The sequence below is a fragment of the Camelus ferus genome, chromosome 26 (assembly GCF_009834535.1).
Source record: "Camelus ferus isolate YT-003-E chromosome 26, BCGSAC_Cfer_1.0, whole genome shotgun sequence".
Lineage (NCBI taxonomy): Eukaryota > Metazoa > Chordata > Mammalia > Artiodactyla > Camelidae > Camelus > Camelus ferus.
In genome coordinates this window covers 2982777-3003735 of record NC_045721.1, presented here as the reverse complement: position 1 = coordinate 3003735, position 20959 = coordinate 2982777, and the positions used below count along the sequence as shown (strand labels likewise).

Here is a 20959-nt window from a genome sequence, read left to right as displayed (position 1 = left end):
TTAGTCATTCTCAACATATTCCTAAAAATGGGGTTGGAAGAGGATAAGTCACCCAGATGGCATTACTCACTCCATCTTTTCGGCTTCCAAAGCACTGTGACAAGAGAGACAGAGACACGATTGTGTGTGTGAGTCTCATTCATCAGGAAATCCTTCAACACCTAGATCAGTGTCCTTGCACAGAGTAGATATTTGGTCATTATCTGTTCAATTAAACTGTAGTTTATATGCTTGGCTATCCAACGGGGCTCAAACCTAACTCAAATTCAAAGAGAATAACTGAACACCATCTGTGAGTTCACTGCCCTCCAGGGCTCCCCATCTCAGTAAGTGGCACCAGCACTCGCCCAGCTGCTCCAGACAGAAACCTAAGGTCCCTCCTCCATTGCTCTTTGCTCCCACACACATCCCATCTATTAGCAAGACGTGCTGCTTCTAACTCGAAAACAGATCCTGAATCAGGCAGTGTCTTACCATCCGTGCAGGACACCTGCAGCCTGAGTCTCCATCATCTCTCACCTGGGCTCCTGCAAAGCACCTCCCTGCTCTCCCAGCCTGCTACTTGCCATCTGATAGTCCATCCTTCGAGGGTGATCTCACTCGCTCATCAGATACTGCCGCTTGCCTGCTGGAAGCCCAGCAAAGCTTCCCAGGCAACGAGAATAAAATCCAAACCCCCTCCCCAGCCCAGGAGCCCTACCTGGTGCAGACCTTGCCTCCCTCCCCAGCCACATCTCCCTCTCCTCTCCTCCTTACTCACACCCTCCAGCCTCACTGGGCCTTCCCTCCATCCACTTGAAAGCACCAAGCTCCTACTTGGAACTTTCATCCACCAGAGACCTTCTGCCTGGCCACCTTCTCCCAGATGTGACCCACCTGCTCCTGCTATGTGCACCCACCCACTCCCCAATCATCGACTTTGCTCTCTATGACATCACCCTCTTTTCTCTGTTTTTGTGCACGACCAGTTCAGAAAGTGATGTCATGTCTTTGTCTGTGTCTTTGTTGTCTAACTCCCCCCAAGATAATTTATGCACTTTAGCTAGAGACTTCCTCTGTCATATGGACCCCTGTATCTCCAGGGCCTTGAATGCCCCCAGCACATAATAGCTACTCCAACATTCGCCGGCCAACTAAATGGCTCAATCCAGTGCTGCCTCCAGGACCCAGGTGCTTCCTCCCTGAATTTAGTTTTGCACACTCATGTATGTGTACAGATGGCACTCGGGGAAGAGGAGGGAATCAACTCTCCGGAGACGTTATGCAAACCCTCAGTCTTTTGACGATCCTCACCACCGATCCATCTGCCAATCTGAACCTCTCTCTCCTACAGAGTATGTTAGGTCAACAGTTCTCAAACATTCTGCTCTCAGGACCCCTTTACACACTGAAAACTTGTTGAGGGTCTAAAAGGGCTTTTGTTTGTGTGGGTCACGTTCATCAATATTGAATGTGGTAGAAAGCAAAGCTGAGAATTTTTTAATGTGCATTAATGCCATTTAAAATAACAATAACAAACCATGACATGTTCACCTATATGATGTATTTATATTAAAACCGACTATATTCTAAATGCAAAGTGGGCTCTTAGATTGGATCCTGGAACAGAAAAAGGACATTAACAGAAAGACTGGTGACATCCAAATAAAGTCTGTCGGTTAGTTAATGTTGCATACTGACATGAATAATTATGTTAATGTTAATAATGATTTCTAAATGTTAATTTCCTAGATTTAATAAATGCACCCCAACTCTAACCCTATATCCCCAATGTCAACGTCCGGGAAAATGGAATGAAGAGTACACAGAAACTCTTTGTCCTATGTTTGCAACTTATTTATAAATGTGAAATTAGTTTAAAATATAAGGTTTATTTTCAAAAACTACATTTGAAATAAATTAGCATGGAAAGTGGCATTGTTTTACATATATTACACCAAACTTTGACCAGGGGCAACTTCTTAGAGGTTAGTTGCAATGTGAAGTCTGAAACCGTATCAGTGAATTTTTTGTACTTGGTAATAATAAATTCCGTTGGTCTATCTAGCACTTTGGATAACTCTTCTCCCCATCAATGACTCCCTAACAACAAGCATTGATCATGCAGAGAACAGTTCACTGAATTATACAGATCTTTCAAATTTTGACAAATTTCATTATACAATATCCAGAAAAGAACATTCATTAATCTCAACCATCTCATCAGGAAAGTCTATAAGGTTTGGGAAGCTGTCAAGTTCATTATGATAGATGCCATTTTCCCAAATTCTAATTTTCACTTGAATGCTTAAATGTTATTACTGACAAAAAAAAATACGTAGTTGTATTCCTTGAAATGGCAGGCTTATTCCACTCAATTTTGAGAAAACATCCCCCCAAATATTTAAATCTGAATAGTCATTTTTTCAGAGTAGTTTGTCTACCAGCCCTTTAATCAAGTAAAAATAGCATTCTGTGAAAATAGCAGTAGGTCAGTGCACAACTCAAACAACTGTACAAGTGCTTTTCTTTAAGACAACCTTTGTACATTGGTATGGAACAGAAGTCCTCTGTGTGTCATCCTCACTTCATATCACACAGGATATTCAAAAGATGTGTACTCAAAGATTGATAATTAATACAATCCATAATTTCTAAAACTTCCACTAAGACAGTCTTGAGTGCAACTGACATTTCTGGGTTGTTTTTTTTTTTAACCACGACGAGTGTGCTGCAGTTATGCCGACTTCTAGTCCAGCACTGCCGTTGCCTTGATTTGGACTAAGGAACCTGTGGTTTTACCCCCTTGGCTTTTGCCTCTTTGGTCCAAGTTGCAACACCTTCCACAAGTGTTTCCATGAATTTCAACGAGAGGAAAATGCAAATAATAACCTTAATACGATGGTGATACTCATGTTGACCTCAGAGACGTCCTGCAAGGGTCTTAGGAAACCTGTTTTTGGACCACATTTTGTGAACCACTGTTCTAAATGATTTACTAGTAAGATCTCCCAAAATGCAAACGTTTAATGAGCATCACTACATGCAGACCCAGCTCTACGTTCCCGTGGAGACTGAGGCTAGGACGGTGCAAAAGGAATAGAGACAAAGTCTCTTCCCAAAGAGTTCAAAATATAGTGATATAAACAACAGATAAATTAAAGAACTTGGAAAATGTTAAGGGAATGACAGTGATAACAAAATAGAGGTGACAATGAGAATTCACAGTGCTGAGGTGATGCAGACTGTGGACCCGCAGGAGCCAGTGAGATTAGGTAAGGAGGGGTTCAAAAAGGTCACTCCTTTGGCAGTGTCAGCTCAGGCTTCTGGGCTTCTCCTCCCACCTCACTCCCAGCAATCCACTGAACATGGATTCTGAAGCCCACAGCCTCAGCCCAAAGACTGCAGGTGGTACTGGACCCCGCACAGGCAGGGAGGTGGTCTGGCAGCAGAACGCGTGCACACGGTTTCTGGAAGTTAAAACAGTGCAGAGGAGAAAGGCCAAGGACCTTGGCCAGATCCCGCAGTGGCCAATTTCTACATTTGGGCGAGAGAAAGAAGGAAGGCAAGGAAGTACTGTGTGATGCTCCAACGAGGCTCATTATTAGAGAAAAAAGAAACATAAAGTCAGTTTTCATGGACGATCAAAATCCAAGGACAGGTAGGGCATCTCTGAGATGAAGCTTATACCAGACGAATACAGTACACCGACAATACCCAAAACTCCCACAGCTAATTTGAACACAGCGACACTCACGCTTCTCCTCCGTCCCCCGCTGTTTGTGTTCATTTCAAATGACACTAGACTTCAAAAACTGGCCCCCTGCCCACTTAACTTAGGCTCTTGGTAAATGGTTTGTCCGGACCAAAGCTGTTGGCAACTGCACCATCTTTCTGACAAGCTGTGGTGTTTCACTCTGCAGAGCCAGGATGTCCTGAATCTCAGCGGACCCCACGAGAGCCCATGAGAGGTGATTATGGCTTTTCTGCTGGCTGCTTTGATGGCCCCAGTGCCAAATGACTCAAAACCCTTCAGGCTATCGGTCGCTAGGCTGGGATGACACAAAGCAGAGGGCCAGAGACACCTTCTGCAGAGCTAAGAGCTATTTCTGTCCCAGACAATCCACAGACTCAGCAGGACCACAGCCCTCCACCACCCAGCCAAAGGCACCTGATGGAATCAGAACCAATTCTCATGGAGGCTGGAGCATCTGTCCGAAGAGAACTGACCCGTGTCTTCCAAGTCTCCTCACCATTTACACGAATAGGTCTATCCTTCCATCATTGGTACCCAGGATCACTTGCATCACTTTTCATGATGCCCAGCATCACCTCTGAAGGACAGGGTCCACCAAGCTATCCATCCCATGAGACCCCAGGCTCTGAATAGTGAATGAGCCCCAGGAAGTCAGCCCACATGGCTCTGTGGGACAGGGACGGATGCAAGGAGTTCTGTATCCTGCTCTTACACTCTCTTCTTCAGTGTTTGTCCCAATTCTCTAAACAGACAGTGGGCCTTTAAGAAGGATGTGGTGAGTGACAAAGGAATTTAGAAACACTAAGGATAACTCAGAGGAGAGAGAGTTCTTTCTGAACACCGTTCCTCTCGGTGTCCTGGGATGCCTTCCTGAGGAAGCAGAATCGAGAAGCCAATCCAAGGCGGGAAGGGTTGGAAAAAGGAGACAAAGTGAAGAGAGTATTCCAGGTGAGGGAGGACACTATGGGCACAGGCGTGGAGAGAGATGCTTGTACTGTACAGAATGCCTACCACTCTGGCAGGAGTGCAAGGTTAAAGCAGGGAAATTAGTGAAGTTAATGTAAGAAAAGTAGGTTGCGCCCATAATATAAAGGAAATTGAACTTCAGGCTGCGGGGCACTGAGGAAAGAAAGGTGATTAAGGCGTCTGCAGCCCAGCAGGGGTGGGTATGTAGAAGCGCAGGTGGGAGCACAAAGCAGGGAGACAGCAACCCTGAAGATCTCACGAAGGACGGATGCCGGAGCGTCTTGGCTCCAAGGAGGTCATATTTCCCCAAGCAGACACTGGAGGATGGGCAAAAAAGCACTTTCCAGGGCCAGGAAACAGCTTAAGCAGGGTGTTATGACTTGGAATTTTGCATTCAGGAGACTATGAGCACTAAGATACGGCTGGAAAGGGATAAAAAGGAGATGCGGGGGGTGGCGCCCTAGATGTGGGCACGAGCCAGGTCAGGGAGGGTCAGCTGGCGGTTTCCAACGCACACTCTGAAGAGCACGAGGAATTCACAAAGGAACTTCAGCGGCTGCACCCGTACCAGGGGAGGGTCGGGTGGGAATGATAACTAAGCCAGGGTCCCATCTCCCTTCAAAGGACAAACTCTGCTCTGAAGAAAGACTTCTCTGCTACCATCACAATCAATCAAAAGCTTGAACACTTCTGATATTGGTGTCCATCACTAAAGGTTTTCAGGACCAAGGCAGAAGCATCCGGAAACCACCAGAGCAGTGCTGGCACCTGGCTGCCTGGAGTGCAAGTGACGAGATCGCCACTCAGTCCAGAGAGGCAGGCAAGACCGGGCTACCCCTCGGGGGAGGGTGTAGCTCAGTGGTGGAGCGCATGCGTAGCACGCACAAGGTCCTGGGTTCAATCCCCACTACCTCCACCAGTCAATAAATAGGTAAACCCAATTTTGGTATATCCAGACAATGGAACACAACTCAATGACGCAAAGCCATGCAATACCTGTAAAATGACCAGTCTCAAAAATAGTATGTGAAGCAGAAGAGTTTAGACATAAAAGTCCACAATGTATGCTCCCGCTTACACGAAGTTCAAGGACAATGCTACTCTGCAGGAGAGAAATCAGAGCCATGGGGAGTTATTGACTAGAAGGGGGCAGGAACGAACATTCAGGGGTGACAGGTTGTGTATTTTTATTTGGGGGAGAGCTACACCATGTAAACTTTTATCAATACTCAGTGAATCTGCATTTAAGACCAAGGCGTTTCCTGTAGGCTTCAAGATATACTTCAAGGACGGTTTCACCAGAGGAATTTGGAGAAAGAGAAAGTCAAGGTCAAAGGTGAGTCAAGAGTTCGCCGAGAGGGGCAGGAAGAAGCCATTTTCCACGAATAGAACAGTGAACTCAATGGGGGTGGGGAGGGGTGAGATGATGTTAATTTTCACCTCTCTTGAAGCTTCCTCTTTTAAAGTACTTTGAAATATCTGAGTTCTGCCTTTTGCCTCCTATTGGATCAGAAGCAAATGGAAATCTCCTTGGTACCAGGTCTTGGGCAGAATGGACCCTCCGTCCCTGGGCGCTGCCTTGGCATTGAGATCAGGTGGTGATTTTTTTTTTTTGTTCTCTTCCCTCTGGACCCCCAGATGGACGGGTTGAATAAGTAAGTTACAGGGAAGCATGGATAAATGACAATGGGTCAAAAAGTTTCCTCTCCCTGAGAAGACGGCTTCACTTCTGTGGGGCTCAGAGAGGTTCAGTGCCTTCCCCCAGAGGAATGACTAATTTAGGAAGGAAGATTTAGACCCCAAGAAGGGCAGACTACAGAGACAGTGTGAGAGCTCACTTTATGTGGCCCTCCATGAAGAGTTCACTTCCATTCTCAAGGTACCAACAGACTCCCTTCTCCTCTTCTCTTTTTGTCCACCACATGCATCCACCTGCCCCAGATCTCATCAGCAAACACGTAAAATTGGCCCACACTCACTGTACGTGGCCCTGGCCAGTCGCCTGCCCAGTGGGACAAAAGGTGACCCCACAAGACAGGACAGGACGGGACAGGATGGCGGTGTTTATGATCAGTCGGAAAGCATGTCACATCTGGCATCCTCTCACCATTAAGATGCAACTTGCTTGTACGTAATTAAATTGGAGGATGGAGGGCATGACTCCTGAGAGCCAAAGAAAGCCTTTGTCACTGCCCTTGACCACAGAATCAACCCTCTGTCCATGCTGGGTCCTCCCCAGCAGGGCCAGGGCTGCTGGTGCCTGCCTGGCCATTCCTGACTTCAGCAACTTCAGGACGATTGGGTTTTCTCAGGAAAGTAGATTTACGCAAAATAGGCAGTGGAGTCCCATGCGGGCCCTCAAGGCCTCTCGGCTTCCCTCCTGCCTCAGGGGCTATGGGGGAGCTGTCCCAGGTAGCTCCCCCGCTAGGGTGGTTGTCCCACCCCATCAGAGGATGAAGGGGCTTAACTGGGGACACAAACCCACAGAAAGAAAGGTGACAAGTGACGCTCCTGCCTTTTATTCTCCTCCCTCCTCTCCCCACCAGCAGGACACACATGGCAACACAAATCTTCACCCTCCTGAAATCCCTGGCAGTGACAGGTGGAGAAACTAGCAATATGTATGTGTATACAGCATCTTAAGGATTCTGAGTTAATTGTCAGACACGGAAAATTACAGGCCCAGCTCTCGCCTTCCGGGGGCCTTGAACATAAGCAAAACAACCCTGGGTAAGAGCAGGAGCAGCTCAAGGTAAGATGCCGTAATTCCGCTGCCAGATGCCCCGGGTCCTATCGGCTAGCAAAGCAAATGCCGCATGTTCCCATGTTCACCTGAGATGCTCCGATGATGACAGTGGTGGTGGGGAGGATGAGTTAGCCCGCAGTGTCCCCAGGCTTCTGTGTATCACCGTGCATGGCGAGTTAAGTCACGAGGGTTGAGTGGAAGACGGGGGGGACTGGGGACCCCGCACCTCACACTCCGATCGAGTGACGTCCTCGGAGCTCTTACTCCGCCATCTCCCGGGTCTACTTTTCAGCCTAACTCCTCAAACGGCTTTAAAATACAGGAAAAGACATGGAGGTTCCTCTGTAGGAAGAGGCTGTTGATTCTGTCTACAGAGAAGTAACAAAACTACGCAGTAAAGCAAAAAAGAATAAAGACTTTGTGGCCAGATGAATCCAGGACGAATCCTAGCTCTGGGGCAAGTCTTCAGCCTCAGTTTCCACATCGGAAAATACAGATAATCACATCTGCTTATACACAGTCAGTATTTGGTAATGACCCCTGCCACAAAAGCCTTTTTCCTGAAGATCTTCCAATCCAAAAGAAACTGAGCATTGGCGTGGGTTTAGCAACAGCCTGAGGTGGGGCAGGGGGTCCGCCAGATGAGTGGCAGCCAAACTGAAGACAGATCATATTCAGGAGTCACCAGGGTCATTCTCACACTTTGCCCACCTCCCCTTGCCCCCCCAGAATGTGCAGGCGTAATTGCTGAATTACATGTATCGATTAGAGAAGATAAATTTTCCCAGTGTCCTCCGCAGGCCTTTCAAAAGGGTACCATAATCCTTTTCACGGTGACATTGCCACCTTGGACCAGCACAGTATCTCCCCCTGCTGCTCCCAGGGCCACACACGAAGCTCCGTGAAGAGCAGGACTGGGTGACAAGCAGCCCTGAAGATGCGGGTTGACCACCTTGGACGTGAGGATGATCACTCCCGAATCTTTTCAGCCCATGAAGAATTTTGGGAGCGAACACAGGTTACAGACTACAGTGTCTCTCACATGACAGGAAAGGGCTCCCAACTTAACCCCAAACCATCAACTGGACATATGCCCAAAGAGTGAACACAGCAAGGAAACCTTTTGCATTGCAAAAGAAGTTGGAGAGAAATTGAGAAAAATCAATCTCTCATGGTGGGGTGTCAGGCAAGGTGGCCCCCAGGATGGGTGGCCAGGCTGTCATACCACAAGTTGTCTCCACCTAGGCAGGAAAGGATGGTTCTAAGGGCCAAGGTGAGGGCTGAGGCATCTTAACAGCAAAGGCCAAAGGGCTCAAGTGTCACGCTTGCCCTGTGGCACCTGGGTACCAGTCAGGGTTCCCAGCGGCCGTGAGCTGGGGATGACGGCATGACCCCAGGTCACACAGGGGGCGCAGCGTCTCATTCTAAATTCTTCATCCCTGACCACAGCGGGCTTGCAACTTGCCCAAGGGACTAGTCTTCAGTACACACCGTGATGGTGTACGTCGAATTTGAACAAATTAGAGACAGCCCCAAGCATGTCAGGAGATGGCTGTAAAAAGTCTACCAAATTATATTTCTCCAAAACCGAACAACGTGTCACAACATATCAAAAATTGAAAACGCACGGAAGCTGATGTGGATGCTGAGAAATTCCAATATTTATGAAGAACCGAGTTCCTAAAAATATAAAATCATGAGCACTCCCATTGAAACACAGATTGAAATTCTTCCTCCATTTAGCAAGTCGGTTCTTTAAAAAAAGAGACTGACATTGCACACAGCACCGAATGTTACTGAATGAATCCTGAACGGGGTCAGGCAAAAATTAAATTACATCGTACTGGCAAATTTAGACATTAAGATGCCCCTAAAAAAAAAAGTCGTATCTGTGTGTGGCTATTTATCCGCAAAGGCGAGGGCTGAAAGCATCAACCTTTTGCTGAATTTACAAGTTCTCCACGACTCGCAGCCAGAGTGACAAATGTCACTTTCTCCGGCTCCTGAGCCTCACACAATGTCTTGCAGTACAAAGTCCAAGACAAAAATGAAGCCGTGAATGCAGAAGCAAATGTGCCAATCCACGCCAAGACTGAGATCCTTCTGAAAACGCCCCCTTCAAACAAAATCTTCTTCCCTGATTCCTCCTGCGCTGGTATCAGAACCGGAGGTGAGCTGGAGATCTGGAACAGAGAGGAACTGGACCACCCCGTCGTGGCACAGGAGCCATCCAGGCAGGGCAGGGACTCGGCCCCGGGGGCAACCCTGCCAATGACCCCGGGCCTCTCTCCTTCCCAGTCCAGAAAGGATGTGCAGTGAACACTGACCCATCATCTCATCCAGGCTGAATCCCAGCCGGATGATTTAAATACACAGTTCATCTCTCCCCAGCAACTGTCCTAGGAGGGATTACTTCATTCTTATTTTACTGGGACCCAGAAGGAAACTGGAACTTAGAAAGTCAGTCCCCTAAAGCCACACAGCCTCAGTTTATAAAGCTGAGACTCACCCCAAGCTGGCTGTTTCACCACCCCAGGCAGAACATGAGCATCGGAGTCCTAAAAGATGTCCTCCCTTCTCCAACCTGTTTGCCTGAACATCTATCTGACCTTCCCAACAAATTTTTGGATTTTAGAATGCCAAGCCAACTAACTCACCAGCGTTTCAAAAGGAAAGAAAGCCAAAGAAGCAAGGGAATGGATATAAGAAACCACCTCCAACAGCCACACTCTGAGCCAGCCCGGTGCTCCCGAATGTCTGTCTGGAGGCTGAGAGCATAGATCACCAATTCTGGTTCACAGCATCCCCAGAACTCAGCATTCTCAGAATACACTGCCGACCTCCCTGGACCCCTAAAAAGAAGGGGGTCCCCCACCGATCTCCCTCTGAAACTCGAATCCATCTCCACACAGGCATACCATCTGCCACCTCGTATCTTTTCTTTTTTCCTGTCTCCCCTCCTGCTGTTTAAGGTCTGTGGGCACCAGAGGACCCAGAGCCACGAGCATGAGGCTTCTGCCTCCAGTGCCAGCATCCCAGGGCGGGGAAACCTCAGGTGCCCCATTGGAAGCAGATCCATTTGCACTAATAGCTGGTGGATGTGTGTTCAGAGCCCACAGGCACCCCAGGCACAATTCCAGCAAACGATGTGGCACACACAGGAATTCATCCGAATCCAGCAAAAAAATCACTTAGCTTAATAACGTGGCCCTGATTTAATTTTAACTTTTCATAAAGCTTGAGCTATGAGCGGGGTATGCCCGGTGGTTTATGGATTACTGATAAGACTGGGCTCACATCTGCTGTCTCATCTTTTTACAACTTCCAAAAAGAAGGGGGTTGGGAAAGGAAGTGGGTGGATAATTAGGTGGAGGGCAGCACCTGCAAAATGTACACGCAAAATGCCGTGGCAGGGGGTGGCGAGGGGGGCTGGCTGTCTCTGGTGTGTAAATAGCTGGCCAGAGCCGGAGGAGCCGAGGTGCTGGCCTGGGTTGATGGCAGTCAGTGCCAAGGTTGTGGGCATCCAACTGGACAGGCACCGCACATGCGCACACACCCCCCATGCACACAGGTGCGCACAAATGAAGAAACAGTGTTCTATTCCCCCCACCACGGGGTCTGCATTTAGGCAACACCCTCAGGGCACAGTTGCCCCAATGGCTACCCACAGAGTGATGACTCTGGTTTGCAGGCACGAGGTTGGAACCGACATTCTAGCAGAGTCATGCTGAACGCGTCTCTTTCTCCTACTCCAGCTGCAAAACGTATCCTGCCCTCCACCACCTCCACACCTATGTCGCCGAAAGGCCCCATCGCCTCTCACTTACTTTATTACCTGCTTTCCCCGCCAGTCCCTTCGTGCCTTCTCTCATCCTTATTTTATTCTCAAGAGAGTAACCAAAGTGATCCTGATAAACAGAAGTCAGAGCCTATGAGTTCCTGCTCAGGCCACCCCCAGGGCTTCTCATTTCTGTCAGATTAAAAGCCAAAGTCCCTACAGTGGCTGCAAAGCCCTGAGTGGTCTGTGTGACCCACGCTCCCCCCTCGTTGCCTCTGTCCCAGTCACCTCTTGCTCTGCCCTCGAGTGACTCCACAGCTCCAGCCACGTGGCCTCCTAACGCTCCACCCCAGGGCCTTTGCACTTGCTGTTTCCTCTACCTGCAAGGCGTTTCCTCTACCTGCAAGGCTCTTCCTCAGATTCCCACCTGGCTCATTCTCCCCTTCCTTTGAGTCTCCATCCAGGTGTCACTGGACCATCATATGCAGAATTCCAACTATCTCCTTCTCCCAGCATTCCCAGTCCCTCTTACCTTGCTTGACTTCTCCATCACACACTCAGAAAACACTACGAATTTGCCTGTTTGTCTTATTTGCATCCACTTAGCGGACTGTCTGCTGCCTGAGAGCGGAGATGACTAACCTCAGCTGTATCCCAGGGGCCAGCACAGTGTCTGGCACAAAGAAAGTATTAACACATTTGCATAATATATAGAACAATTACTTTACATATGCGTCGAAGGAAGAATGAACAAATGATTGGTTCTGATGTGCAAGTATATTCATATAAAAAGTGTAACCCCATTAAAGTGTGCATTTGTAAATCTCCTGTATTCAAAATAATGAAATTAGACAACACCAAAAGGGCCACGGGCTATCAGGAGACCAGGGGCTCAAGGACTGGGGGCCACAGCAGCTGGGGAACGTCTCTGACTGCAGTGAGCAGCTCAGCTCTGCCATAGGGACCGGGGGAAGAGCCAAGCCCAGCTCACCTTCCGTGCCTGCACTGTCTGAGGGTTTACCAGCCCTCTGCACACTGGTTTTCCCAAGACCCAACACCTCCCAGTCCTGGGACCAGAGCCAGGAAAGCTCTCCAATTGCAGGCTGCATGTGGGCATTATGAGCACTTCCCAAGGGCCAGGACAAGAAGCAGAAGGAGAGAGAGTTTGAGTTAGGCTGTCGAGGCAGAACGGAGTCCAAGGGCATCCGAATTGACCTTCCCCTCCCCCCATCCTCAAGCAAAGATCACGCCAAACCCTTCCTGCCCCTCCCGCTGACCAGTGAGCTTCTAAGGTTTCACACTGACCTTAAGAAGGAGAACATGTGAAACGTCTGCCCCTCCTTCTCCACTGCCACTGTCACCGAGCAGGACCACGCGGGGCTGGGCTTCCAGGGTCAGACCCCTCCCCCGCATCCTCTGTGGCAGCTCCTCTGGGAAGGACCCAGATAATAGTATCTCCTGTATATTTCCTGAGTTTTTCAGATGCTAAAACCACCACCCAAGGGAAGAAATTAACTACTTGATGATGGAGAGCATGTGGCCCCAGAACTTCTGGCCCTGGGGGTTGATAGTGTTGACCTCCTTGTTACCTCAACATCACCCAATCAGAGGACTGTGCAGAGATGATCACGCACCCTGCGACCCCCTCCCTTACCTGCCTTTAAACATTTAAACATGCTTTGCTGAAACCCTTCAGGGAGTTCGGGACTTTCTTGGGCATGAGCCACCCCGTCCTCCTTGCTTAGCCCTGCAATCAACCTTTCTCTGCTCCAAACTCCGATGTTTCAATTTGTTTGGTCTCATGGTATGCTGGGCACATGAACTTGCCTTTGGTAACACCACCAAAAGCAGGCACACGTGTCGGCCAGCCTGGTTCCAGGCTCTGCCTGGTGAGCTGCCCTGCACCCCACCCCAGATGCGCGATGAAATACCATCACTTACACGGAGCTGCCCTACTTAATTAAAAGTCTGCAGTTTTACCAGTGACTCCAAACTGAAGCGCCCCTTCCTGACCTCACAGTCCTTAGAGCTGCGCTTTGCTGCATCCATCCAGGACCATCCACCATCACTCCCGGACTGAACCCTCTGGTTCAGACACCATTCTTCATTCCCACAGGTCTCCTGCAGTCCCTGCCTCTATTCACTTCTGCTTGTCTCATCCTTTTCCCTGGAAGGCACTCCCTTTAGCCTCAGAACTATCACGCAAGCTTCCAGAAGGTCACAGAGAAACCCCACTCTTCTTCTGAGACTTGAGACATTATTCCGTCTGCATGACACAACTCTCTTACGTAATATGTTATTGAGCACAGACAAGCCTCCCAACAAATGTATACCGACTGGCTGGTGTCTTGTGCCTTTTTCCTGATACCAAGGGGGTTATTTTTTGCCCGTGGGGAAGGGGTATATAATATTGGGCTTTGGGGTAAAGTAACCTTGGACTTAAACCTCCAGCCTGAATTTGGCTAAACCATTTAATTTCTTTTCGTCTTGACCTCATTCTCTATGAAAGACTAGAAATACCTACCTCCCAGGGTTATAAGAAAGACAAAATGAGATGACCCCCAAACTCTATTAGAACAGGGGCTTGGCCTCACTCACCTTGCCCCCCAGGGTGGTAACTGACACACGGTTCTCAGTCATAAAAATGAGAGTGCGTAATGTGCATAAAACTCCTCATCTAATCTGGTGTGTGGTAGATAATTTAAACAAACAAGCAAACAAAAAGCATACTGCTGATGGGCTTCCTCTCAAGCAAACTGGAGAATAACACAGGACCGTTCACCGAAGAGGTCTTCACACCTGGTGGCCATCGGCAGGACACCTACCCACCTCCTCTCCGGATGGAGGGAGCCCTAATCACCTTCCTTAATCTTTCCATCACCTTCCTTGAGGATCTTTCCAATTTCCCCCCACCAAGATAAAAATGAAGAACTCTGGCTAATTCTGGGAACTTCAGAACATTTCTGACACATATTTGATCCTCCAGGCACGTAATAGATGCTGAAAAAAATAATGGCTGAGTAACTGAATGAACGCACTGATTGAAAAGAAAGCCAATCTGATCACTGCGGACCTTAAAAATGAACCGCAGATGGAAAGAGAAAGGAAAATGCCATATGGTATCACTTATATGTGGAACCTAAAAAAAAAAAGGGACACAAATGAACAACTTATTATTTATAACTTACACGATTGATTTCTTGAATATGTGTAAGCACATTTGACTGTCCTTTATGACTGGATTACTGTATTCTGTTGATTCTTATTTTGTGCTTGGCTGTATTCCTTTGATAACTATGTAAGCTTAAAAAGCTAAAGCTCTAAACTGTTCTTAGAAACAATGATTGGTACATATGCGTAAAGTAATAAAATGTATGTGCAGTATAATAAAATGTATGTGCATATATTTATATGCAATATATTGTATATGTGCAGTCAAGTTGTAATAATTCTACTTCATAAAACTGAAAAATGAAATAAACAAACAGCACCAAAGAGATACTTTTCACATCTAACTGCTAAGCAGTAAAAAAAAAAAAAAAAAAAGGAAAAAAAATGAATGGCAGAAATGGGTCTAGAGTGTAGTCTTGGAAATAAAGTGAGGACTTCTTTCCAGTCTAAGGAAGAGGACACTGGAGCAGACCAGTCTTAAGGGACACCCTCTTGGAGGACAAGGACGGGCTCCTGTTTGCTGGGCAGGCGTTAACTCTTTCCCCTCTGGACCAGCTCCCCTACTTGCAAGGCAAGCCCATGACCCCTCCGTGACCTTCCAAGGAGGTTGGTGGGTGATTGACACAGTTCACTGCGAAATCTTCTCCACCCCAGGGGCCGTGAACGCTTCCAAGGAAGGGCATTATTACTCCAGTGTCAGGTGAAGACAGACCTCAAATGTCTTCGTGCTCCACAAAGACACGTGGCAAGAATTTCTATTTTACGGAAGTTGCTGCACCCTTTGCTGAAGGGTGTTATAGGGCAAGGAAACAGGATGCCCAAGAGAAGGGATTTCTTGAAGTACCCGCTCCTCCCTCCTCTACCAGAGGACAAACACCATTAGAGGTAACTCAGAGCAGCAGAGAAATCACTGTATCTCTCCACCTCTGTACCCAGAGATATTAAAGCATGACATGACCATGGAAAGGGAATTTGCAAAATCTCCATGAGCTGCAGAGGTTAAGGGAGGGGTGGGAGCAAGGAGTGGTGGGAAAATGACATGAAAAATGTTCCTTAACCAAACAGAAGCAGACTCACAGATCTAGGGAACAAAATTAGTGGTTACCAGTGGGGAGAGAGGAGCGGGGAGGGGCAAGATCGGGGGAGAGAATTAAGAGGTACAAACTACAATGTATAAAATAAAGAAGCTACAAGGATCTATGGTGCAACACGGGGAGATATAGCTCATACTGTATAATAACTCTAAATGGAACATGACCTTTAAAAACTGTGAATCACTATATTGTACACCTGTAACATATAATATTGTACATCAACTACACTTTGATTAATCAATCATCAATAAAAAGAGATCCCCGATCAGGACACAGGCCAGTGAACATCACCAACAGTGAGCTGGGTCTCCCCAGGATGAATGAGACCCTGGGCCAAGGCTGAGGGTGGACTGATCCATCTCCTAATACCCTCGTCTTCCCCAGCATCGGTTGGAAGCCTATCCTCCCGCTGGGGACCCTGCTCCCCCACACTCTTTCCTCCTCCATTTAGGAGATGCTCTCAGGAAAGGATGGGAAATCGCCCCCGGTGAGTCTAAAATGATAGCGAGTAGTCCTGAGTTACTCTCCTAAATACACGTTTTCAGCTCAGATTAAAGTCTCATGTTAGAGACATTCATCCCAATTTGGGGCTTTCAGAGGGAAAAAAAAAAAAAAACCAGGTGACAAGCTTCCCAAGCAAAATGGGATATTTCAAATCAGGGCCAATTTGGGCAACTTTGGGCAAACCTGGTCGCTGCAGCCATCAGCCCAAGGGCAAAGTTTCTACTTGAAAGTAGAGGGTGACTTCCAAGAGATCTGTAATCTCAGTCTGGAGCCTCTGCCCTCCCGTCACCTCCGTGCTCATGCTGGACCACGGGCATGCTCACACACGCATGCGCACACACTCGGCGGGAGCGGGAAAGGCACCCCACAGTGAGGAACTCTGCAGGGGGCCCCCAAGAGCACCCCAAGAGCTCCCGAGCTTGGGGAGGGGCACAGAGAGGCTGTCCAGGTGCCCGTGTAAACATCTTTCCTCCAGCCGCCGTCCCATCGCTGGATGCGGCTGTTGCTAGGTAACGGTGATCCCCTCCACTCCTCCCTCGGAGCCCTCCCCTCTCCCCGGACAAGGAGGCACGGGAACAACCTGGTAAGTGCTCCCGCTGCGTCCCCAAAGCCCCTCCTGTGAAGGCAGACTCTGGCCCCACCTTAGAATGCAACATTTCTGTGCTTAAAGTTACAAGGCTATTGTCTCAGAATTAGATTTGAATTCCAGCAGGGAGGCGCTGCTGACTGGGGGCATAAGGGGGAAGAATAAAGGGGATATTGCTTGGTTTTTTTTTTTTTATTTCTGTTGACTGTTTTAGCCTGAAAGGGAGATTGGCTATTTCCTGTGGCCCTCAGAGCCCCAGCCCCAGAGCACTCAGCCAGGGCCAGCCGGCTGAACTCTCCGAAGACCAGAACAGCAGACAGCCTGGCCTCCAGGATTTTAAATAATCAGGGGCTGTCAGTACCAATAAGCCTCAGTCTCTGAAGCCCTGAGAGGTTAAAAAAAAAAAAAAAAATCCTCCATGCAAGGTGACAAAGAGATTTAGATGAAGACTCCTTCAGGATAACAAAGAGGGCAGCTGCCTGTTTGGAGGGAGGGATGTGTTGCCTTTGGTTCATCCAAGAACATCCCCCTTCTCCGTGTCACCTGACTGGCAACCCAGGCCCTAGCCAGCCCTCCCTGAATGCACTCTCACATGTGCGCCGAAAAGATAATGTTAATGTCGCGCCTTATTTGTCATTCTGTCGACAAAAATGCCCACTTATCAGTATTTAAATGGCCTTCAGAAATCAAGCTATTTTAGAACATGATCCAAGATGCAAATAAGTCACCGAAAGCTGTCGCTATGACCTTTCCCTGGCCCTGGGTGGATGCCTCCAAATCCCAGCAGCTTCCTGACGGCCTGACTCAGTGCTGGGTTCCTGATGGAGCCAAGGAAGGTGGACCACTAGCCTTTGCTATGGCGGGGGGAGCGGGCCAAGACCCCCAAACATCCACAGCTCCTTGAAGAGCCAAGTCCCTCATTTTGCAGAGAAGTCCCCGAGGCCATCGCGGACAGAACGCTTCCCCCCAGGACGTGGCTTCCTCAGTCCCACTGCCTCTGCCAAGAAAATCAGGCCATCAGTGACAAAGAGAGGCCTTTCGGAAGATCGAGATACGCGGAACCAGGCCAAACCAAGTCACCCTAAAAAGTCATCCCAAAAGGCCTTAAAACAGTTCACCTTCACAGGGTGTCAGGAAATGGGACCTTTTGGGGATCATGAGTCCTCCCCGCTGTTTTTGACGATGTCAGTCCCACTCGACAGCCTGGGGTGTCACGCTCCGGGGCCGCGAGGAGGGCACGGTGGTCACTGTGACTCGGGTCAGCCGGGCGTCCAAGAGGGCCCCTTGCTCTCATCACAAACCATGGCCCCCACTCTGGGATTAGGAAAGGTGACACATCTCGTAACTGTGCTGTATTTCCACCCATCGGAAGTCCCTTCCCACAGGCACGCACCCTCTCAAGCCCACACCCCACACACCTGTTCTCTCTGACTTCCACCCAAGACACCAGCCCTGCAGAAACACTCGGACCCACTGGCAGTGTTTGCATAGTTCCCTAAATCGGAGTGGCCCCCAAACTAGGGACCATCCTAGCCTCCTCCTTCCACTCACCCCTCGCTCCTCCTCAAACTCTTCATCCATGAAATGGGATAACCTGACCTTCCCGGAGGAGGTAACCGTGCGGGGAGTTAATGGCTGAATTAGGAAACCCTGATTGGTCGAGACATCAGTCACTTCAAATCTGGACCTTGGTTTCCCTCGCACAGATGAGTTCACCCTAGTACCTTCCTCATAGTGTAACAGAGGAGAACAGATCTGACTCCATAGTAGATCTATTCCTTTCGTTTTGACCACTGTGCCCTGTTTTCTAGGCTCAGTCTTGCTGGCTCTGCACCTTTTGTGAAACAGTGTTGCCTTTAGCCTGAAATACACAGGAGAGTCTTTTCTCCGGGCTCTGACCTTTAAGGATGTTAGCACTTCTGCACTTACGTAGAGATGGCAAGTTGCAAAACAGAGAATAACCTTGCTTTGTTGGAGGTTTACCGGAACACCATGGCCTGACCCACGTGGACAGCTGCAAAGAATTCCTGCAGCAAGAAGTTTGCAACCACCAACCACACCCCCTCCCTTGTTTTCTTTCTATAAAAGGAGCCTGTATTCTGACTGGAGGAAGATGGTTCTTCAAGACATGAGTCTGCTATCCTCTCGGTCAGCAGGCTTTCCAAATAAAGTCACTATTCCTTGCCCCAACACTTCACCTCCCGATTTATTGGCCTGTCGTGTGGCGAGCAGAACGAGTTTGGACTCGGCAACAATTGGATGGATGGCAAGGTTCAGTGAGGACCATGTCTTAGTAGATGCCATCATTAGCATTAGAGAGTAGTTTTAAAAATCAAGAGTAATCCAGGAGAAGAAAAGTACCAGTTCGTCTCCACTGGTCTCCACCATCATTGCTCTAATCCGGGCTGCCATCGCTTCTTGCCAGGACGGTTGTAAACACCTTTAGTCTCTCTGACTCCAAAATCCCAACTCTCCAGCCTCCAGGTCCAGCTGGGCAACCCACCTCACTCTCTTCCAAGACCCCACTCTGCCTCTCACTGTGTCTCGTATCTACCTCTTTCAGTAGCTGGGTGTTAACACGGGGACCGTGCGTCAGGCATCAGTCACACATCCCCCTATTTCCTGGCCTGGTGGCCAGCACTGAGTAGGTGTCCCTGAAGTATCTGTGAAGTGACGGGTCCCCTCTTTCAACAATACAGACGTAAGCCGGTTCAATGTCATCGCCATCACTGGGACAAGCCCACTGGGAATACTGTATCTAAGCAGCCCCCTGTGTCAGCCTGGGGACACTTTCAACCAAATCTCTCTGCCAACCAACAAAACAGAAATCTAACCAGAAATCTCCAAAGCATAAGATACTAGAGAAAGCACCCCCCTTCTCCTCCCCCTCCCCCTCCCCCTTCCCCACTCTAGTTTCCAGAATCCAAAAGAACACTGAATTTTTAGTAGGACTCACACACGCTGGCATACCAATTAACACCAATTAATCATCCTCATTAGGTGTGATAACGACTGGGAGAGGAAAGATTAGTTCCAAGAAAATATTCTGGGCCACTATCAAATGTCCTGGCGGCTCCTGAGCTCAACCCACCCCCAATCAAACCCTCATCAAACAGCCCAGCTCCACTGGAGACCTGTCCCTGAACCTCGGAATAGTGTCAAAGAAGCAAAATGCCCCAGCTGGGGAAGCAGCGGCGGCAGAGGTTTGACCTGAACAATGACCGCTAAGTGAACCACCGTCCTCCCAAGCCAGGAATTCTCTGCACTCGGAGCAGCCCCTGAAAGATGATAATATGATACACTCATCAGTGACAGATAATTCCTGAGCCCCAAAGGAGACAGTCAAGATGAATGCAAGGCACACTTCCTCCTAAGGAGTTTCCAGTCCAACAAGGACCAACTCCAAAGCCTCTCACTTGCCGGAGGCCCCCTCTCCCAGCCTTTCCTGCCGCCGGCGGAGTTCAGGCCAAAATCCTCACGGACTTTCTTGATTCCTTGCCCTCTCTCATATATCACAATCTCTTCACTAATAATAAAATTCAAACTACAGACAGAGTCTGACCACTTCGCATCACCTCTACCCTGGCCCAAGCCACCTGGACCACTGTAGTAACCTCTAGGTGGGTCTCCTGTTTCCACCTTCTCTGCCTTCTGTCTATTCTAAACACAGCATCCAGAGTGTTATTTTAGAAAATAAATCTTCTCACATCACTTTGGCTCAAAATCCTCCTTGTCTCCCTCCATACTTTAAACGGCCTACAAGACCCCATGTGATGTCCCCCCTCATTACTTCTCTGACTTTATTTCCTACTTCTCTCTCCATTTCTCACTCCATCACAACCATACCCGCCTGCTGGTTCTTGGAACATGGCAGGCACACTTCTGCCTCAGGGCCTTTGCACAAGCCTTCACACGGATATAACCCTCCTCCAGAGGCCTATCAAAAGACCACCCTCTTTAAAACTGCAACCCAAAGCAGTTTTCCCAACCCTCCTTCTCCCATTCTTCTTTTTTCATAACAGTTATTACCTCCTTGGGATTAACAAATACACACTACTATAAATTAAGTAGATAAACAACAAGGTCTACTGTATAGCACAGGGAACTCTATTCAATAGCTTGTAATAACCTATAATGGAAAACAGTATGAAAAGGAATGTATTTGCTGTTCACCTGAAACTAATACAATGTTGTAAATCAAAACTCTACTTTGATAAAAATTAAAAATTGAAAAATAAGGTTATCACTTTCTAATATTTTGTATGATTTATTTATATATCATTTCCACTCTTCATTATCTGTTTTCCCTAGCTAGGATAGAACATAAACTCAAGGAGAGCAGAAGTCTTTGATTTATACATCAATTGATCCAAGGCAC

At 48.3% G+C, this 20959-nt stretch overlaps 1 protein-coding gene across 4 annotated transcripts in view; it reads right to left on the bottom strand.

Annotated features, from left to right (window-relative positions):
- The window catches only part of ZMAT4 (zinc finger matrin-type 4), a 284740-nt gene that overhangs the window by 246134 nt on the left and 17647 nt on the right, over positions 1–20959 (bottom strand). For 3 of the 4 annotated variants that reach the window (XM_032468400.1, XM_032468402.1, XM_032468403.1), the window contains exon 1: positions 12532–12627. The exons of the other annotated variant lie outside the window; for it this stretch is intronic. In XM_032468400.1, the coding sequence (XP_032324291.1) occupies positions 12532–12548 (17 nt within the window). In that variant the 5' untranslated portion in view covers positions 12549–12627. Of the gene's footprint in view, positions 1–12531; positions 12628–20959 lie in introns of those variants that run through there. 4 annotated transcript variants of the gene reach the window in all.